The sequence below is a fragment of the Xenopus laevis genome, chromosome 9_10S, assembly GCF_017654675.1.
Source record: "Xenopus laevis strain J_2021 chromosome 9_10S, Xenopus_laevis_v10.1, whole genome shotgun sequence".
Classification (NCBI taxonomy): domain Eukaryota; kingdom Metazoa; phylum Chordata; class Amphibia; order Anura; family Pipidae; genus Xenopus; species Xenopus laevis.
Genome location: NC_054388.1, coordinates 32,620,406 through 32,626,359, shown reverse-complemented (window position 1 = coordinate 32,626,359; position 5,954 = coordinate 32,620,406). Strand labels below are relative to the sequence as shown.

Here is a 5,954-nt window from a genome sequence, read left to right as displayed (position 1 = left end):
TGGCAACCATACGAACTGCGCGGCAAAACATTTTTTAACTTCCTTGTTTTGTGACGAAAAGTCACATGATTTTAAGGATTCGGATAAGCACAAGGATTCGGCCGAATTGGAATCCTGCTGAAAATGGCCAAATACCGAATCCTGTATTCAGTGCATCCCTATTAGTTACCCATAAGACATATATCTGCAGCTCATGTAGCACTGCAAAGGATTCCTATTGAGATTTCCACAATGAGGTGACATGTTTTCTCTCCAGGGTAAAATCCCACCTCTGCACAGTGTAACAACAGACTAAAAGAGAACACGTAGATCAGTCGTGACAATTTCCACAACAATTCAAACTAATAGGATACTCTGTTTCATTGATCAGGCGCCGGCAGAGGGCGCTCTGACTAGAGGAACCATCGCAATGGAACACACTAAGCGTGGGCTCACAATGGAACGCGTCGAGAGGACGACTTCCGGGTCAATCTAATACACTTCCTCTATAAGAGAACGCCGGTGGAGTGAGGCTCCTTGGCGCAATTTTTTTGTTCGCTTTGTCGGCCGCGCATCGGCGGCATCCTCAGTGCAGTCATGGTGAGAACCCAATTGTTCCTATCGGGTGTATGTTATTTGTCTGTGCGTGGGGATATTTCGTGGAGGGCGCGAGTATAGAGCGGCTGTTGGGGTGCAGGAGGTTGGGTGGAGGGTACAATGGCGCTATAGACGTACCCAGTTCATTTAGGTTTATTATTTTACATTTACATCAACACAGGGTCCATTGCAATGTGTAAAGCTCTGTCCATTCACTTCTCTGCCCAAACATAAAGGTATGGGGTCTATTTGTAATATATAGAACCGAAAGCTCCTAATGCCCCTTCCTATAAGATCCTGCAATTTGAATATTTACCTTTAACACAATACTTGTTTGTTTTTCAGTAGCTTTTAAGTTTAAGGAAAGGTAAATCTCTGGGGTTGCCCCCCCCCCCCCCAGTTATTGTAGTTCTTCACCTGTTCCAAAAAATGCCCCAGTCTGGGGTACACTTCTTCTCCGCACTGTTATTCCAGCATCTGAAGTGCTTGCACTTTGCAGAAATTGCATTGTTTGTATACTGCAAATGCTTGGGAACTGATAGAAGTCCCCTGGATCAGTGCATTTTTTGGGGGAAAAAGGGAGAGCCTGGAGGCTGAATCATTGGGGGTGCCTAACACATTCGCAACACCCCTGTCTAGTAAAATATCCTCCTTTGCCCTTTGAGCCAAAGTGCTCCATTTCAAACTAAGTGCCTGTACTCTGAATATCCTGGCTTCCTTAGCATTCTTGGTAAAAGCATCTTCTATAGTTGTAGCTGTTTTGCTGTATAATTTGCAAGGGAGTCCTGTCTTAAACACTTGGCCTCGACAACGTGTTATTTCTAAGACCTAAAAAAATCCTACTTGTATATTTCTGTTGCCCATTTCTGCACTTCCTTGATGTCACCGATCTCACAGGTCCCCTACCTTCCTCATGGTCTTAATTGTGTAGCCTGTGCATCTTCGTCAGCTACTACTTTCTGATGCTTATACATCTAGGAATTGTACAAAGCTAGTTTCTACAAAAAGTCCCCTGTCTGTTAATTGTGGATTCTAAAATGAATGAGTTGGGTTACCGTTTAAATTTATTTAAAGGAGAACGAAAGCTAAAAAACAACTAAAGCTGTTTGATAAGGCTGTTAGAAGAAGCACTTACAGGGCTGAGTTAATCCGCTGTCCCTGGTGTCTAGCAGCAGGAAACGCGCTCTGTTGAGAATGAGAGTGAAGGAGTCCAGTGATGTCACTGTTTTCGCAGCAAGCTTTCTACAGGCTGCCCGAGGCAGCCTTCAGGCGCATTAGGAAAAAATAGATACCACTGCGCATGCTTTTTTCACTTCTATGATGACGCGCATGCAAATTAAGCTAATCCCACCCCCTGTAAACACGCTCCTGTAGTTTGCACGACGCACATCTCCATGGAGACACTCAACTCATTTATGCAGGCAGGATCTTCCAAACGCTAGAAGTGCGCAGCAAAAGGGGACAAAGTGTTTTTAATGTTTTCTGGCCATGAATATCTATGATGCGCGCCTGGGTCAAGGGGAGTGATTTTTCGCGCATGTGCAATAGTGAAAGCAGAAGCCTATATTCCTTTCCTAAGATGGCGGCCGCATTCTTCCAAATGACCTAGGAACATTAAAGACAGTTCTCTAATTTAATTTGCACATCGGTGAGCTAATCTTATAGCGATTTAAGGCATTGGCATGTGAACTTTCCAACGAGTTAGTGTATAACTTTTGCCTTTCGTTCTCCTTTAACATAAGTAAAGTTTATTCTGCTAGACTAATGTATATCAATTCAAATAGGTTTCCCTTTAAATGAAAAATAAATACATGGTTAGCTAAAACTGTAATAGGCATAATTAGTGCACCACTTCCAGGAACCCTTTGTCTGTGTTGGAGTACCCCAGAATTTGCTGCCTTTGATCCTACAGGTCAACCCTCCATTAACAAGGCATGTGTTTGTGCAGCACTCTGAGAAGGCACCATGTTGAAGGATTAAGGAAGGATTAAGTGTAAAATGGCTACTTACATGTAGAGGGAGACTAGTGGCACCTAAATACTTGTCATGTACTTGTTTTTCAGACAGTGGGAAAAAGCAGCAAGATGCTGCAGCACATTGACTTCAGAATGCGCTGTATCCTGCAAGATGGCCGGATCTTTATTGGAACATTCAAGGCATTTGACAAACACATGAATCTGATCTTATGCGACTGTGATGAATTCAGAAAGATTAAGTAAGGCTTTAAGCATAGCAGGGATGTAAGGGGGGGGTGCCACAGTATTGTGACCTTTCGGTCTTAGGCTTTCCTTATTGTGCCCTGTTTCCTGTTAGTTTTAGTAACAATTTTTCCCTCTCCTGCCCACTAGGCCAAAGAATTCAAAACAGCCAGAACGTGAAGAAAAGAGGGTACTTGGTCTAGTGTTGCTTCGAGGGGAGAACTTGGTTTCAATGACTGTTGAAGGCCCACCTCCCAAAGATGTGAGTACAGCACAGTCTTGCCATAAACGGTTTTCTGTTCTTGCAAATTGACAGCCCTGTGTTTGAAGTTGACTGTTTCCATCATTTCCCAGAAGGCTTGGAGAAGATAGCTTTGTAGCAATCAGACTATACCTACCTAAATTGATACCAACATGTCCTAAACACGGATGTTTGTGTGGTGGGGGAAATGTTGTCTGTGGTAGTGTTATGGTTTGGGTGAGCGGGGTAAACTAATAACTAGATACACCCATCTTATCTACCCCTAGCATGTTAGCTGTACAGCTGTGCTCTCAATATATAGAAGGGATTGTTGGGAGCTTGCTACTGTTGGGGGTTTTTAGCAATACTGTAATGTGTCTGCATTTGTTTGGTAAAATTCCCTGTTAAAACACTGTTCTGACTATTTCTTTATATTGCAGACTGGTATTGCTAGGGTTCCATTGGCAGGTGCTGCCGGAGGACCTGGAGTAGGCAGGGCAGCTGGTAGAGGTGTACCCGCTGGAGCACCTATGCCACAGGCTCCTGCTGGACTGGCAGGACCAGTACGTGGCGTTGGAGGACCTTCACAGCAGGTATGAAACATGGAATTGTAAAGCCAGTACCCTTTTCTTTTTTTTATAAAAAAAAAATCACCTGATTAGACACTTTGGAAAGTAACATGTACTTTGATAAGTTCATAGTAAAATTGATTCCAAAATAGTTTAAAACAATACTATTGCCACCATGTATGACTATTGTCCTAGTGAGCTAAAACAAATGCTGTTCTACTGGCTGAGAATTGTCATTGTGCCAAAAAGCTAGAATCTATTTCTTTACCTCTAGTTCAACTTGTGCTGGCTCTCCTGCGTAATTTGACTCCAGATTTTTTTTTTTTGTTTAAAGGAAAAGGATACAATTTTACAGTTGTGGTTCCAAAAGTTAGGCATCCCAAGTGACTTCTTTTACTTACCAGACACCCTGGGCAGGTGCTCCTGTCAGCAGAAAACCACATTGGGCCGGGGTTCTTCTAGCGAGCACCACAGAGTGATCTTCTCCCTGTTTCTTTGGTTATCAAATTTCCCGGGGCAGATGCATGCGCAGTATAGCGGAATAGCTGGCTTTTATTGTTAAAGTTTGGCTCTTTGCGTTATTGTGCAGTTGCGAGAGTATCTTTTCATGGTGCTCACTAGAAGAACCCTGGCCCAATGCAGTTTTATGCTGATAGGCGCATCAGCCCAGGGTGTCTGGAAAGTCACTTGGGGCTGCCTAACTTTTGGCACCCATAAGGGAAAAATGGTATTCCTTCTCCTTTAAGCTAACCTAGTGGCTGGGCATGCTATCAGTCTAATAGTTAACTTCCTATGGTAGTTTCCCACTGCTGCATCTTAAACTGGTCGAGCAACTCTGATATTGTGTATCCCTTATGTTACAAAGTCTGTTTGCAATGTCTAGCTTCTCGTAGCTTGCCAGTTGTGGCATGTTTATTAACTTAAGACAGTTCACTGAAGCTATTCACTTGTATATAGAAGTTAGTTTTTTCCTCTGGATTGAATTGCAAGTATCAATTGAAAACCATAAAACTTAGTTTTAAATTGTGTTCTCCTTCAGGTTATGACACCTCAGGGTCGTGGTAATGTGGTGGCAGCTGCTGCAGCCGCCACAGCAAGCATTGCTGGGGCCCCAACACAGTATGCAGGTCGAGGAGGACCACCTCCACCAATGGGCAGAGGAGCACCCCCACCAGGTATGGAATTCATGATAATGTAAATGGTTTTCCTTTTGGGATCTGTGATGAGAATCTGCATATCTGATGATGCTGATGAGTGCACATTAAAGCAGGATTACCCTGAGATCGAAACTTGTATGTAACTGCATTTTCTCTCTACCCTACCGATTATTCACGGTTTGTATCCCTTGTTTTGCAGGCATGATGGGACCACCCCCTGGCATGAGGCCACCAATGGGTCCACCAATGGGAATGCCTCCAGGCAGAGGAGGACCTATGGGAATGCTACCTCCAGGGATGAGACCACCTCCACCTGGTATGAAATAGAAATAAAATGGCACTAAACACCACTATCTACATAAGCATCAAACATGGTGCACATAATTGATCTGCCAACATAAACTGTAGGCTGAACTAATCTTAACTAATTTAGATTAAAGCATTTATCTGAAAGTATTGGGGGTGCTGATTAAATAGGTCATAGATAATGTGGCAAATGAACCTTTAAAACGGCAGTCAAGCACTTCAGTACAACCCACCGTAATTGCAAATGGCAGTTATTCTGCTTCTGACTTAACCAACCGCTCCTGTTAAAAATCTATACATGTCTGACTGCACTGACTGAATTAAGATACACTGCACTACTGCAGAATTTTTTTAAAAAATATTTATTGGGTATTAACCACAATATTCTTCTCCTCAATTTCTGTGTTATCAATGACTTATTGAAATGCCTCTTCTTTACAGGACCTCCACCACCTGGCATGCGACCCACTCGGCCATAAACCTGATCATTTTGCGTTCCAACTCCTGACTTTTCTGTTTCACTGGACTGTTCTGATTCTTGTTTGTTTTTATATTGTAAATGAAGCAGTTTTTTTTTAAATAAACACCATTTTGATGTAGGGTGCAGACTTTTATTGGAAAGTGTCAAATGATCCCTTTTATCTATGCTCACCGCCAAAAAAGCCTTTCATTTTTCTAAATACAAATTAAGCTGTACAGGGTGGCTATGTCTGAAATCCTGAGGGTGTGGTCTGACAAGGATGTAGCTAGAAAAATATGCAGTTGCTAAGGCAACTAGATATAGGTAACCCTCTTACTTCTGATAAAAATACATTTCATCAGATTTTTCCAGGATTTGTTTCCTTAGGGTAGTGGCACATGGGGATATTAGTCACCAAGCAACAAATCTTCCCTTGCATACCTACAT

At 42.7% G+C, this 5,954-nt stretch overlaps 1 protein-coding gene across 1 annotated transcript; it reads left to right on the top strand.

Moving 5' to 3' along the window:
* The first annotated feature begins 496 nt into the window (after nucleotides 1–496).
* On the top strand, nucleotides 497–5,648 carry snrpb.S (small nuclear ribonucleoprotein polypeptides B and B1 S homeolog). The gene is given in 7 exon segments (NM_001086692.1): nucleotides 497–579; nucleotides 2,640–2,791; nucleotides 2,925–3,036; nucleotides 3,456–3,608; nucleotides 4,624–4,759; nucleotides 4,941–5,057; nucleotides 5,489–5,648. Coding segments are annotated over 7 exon segments (711 nt in total). The 5' UTR covers nucleotides 497–576; the 3' UTR covers nucleotides 5,527–5,648.
* Nucleotides 5,649–5,954: the final 306 nt, after the last annotated feature.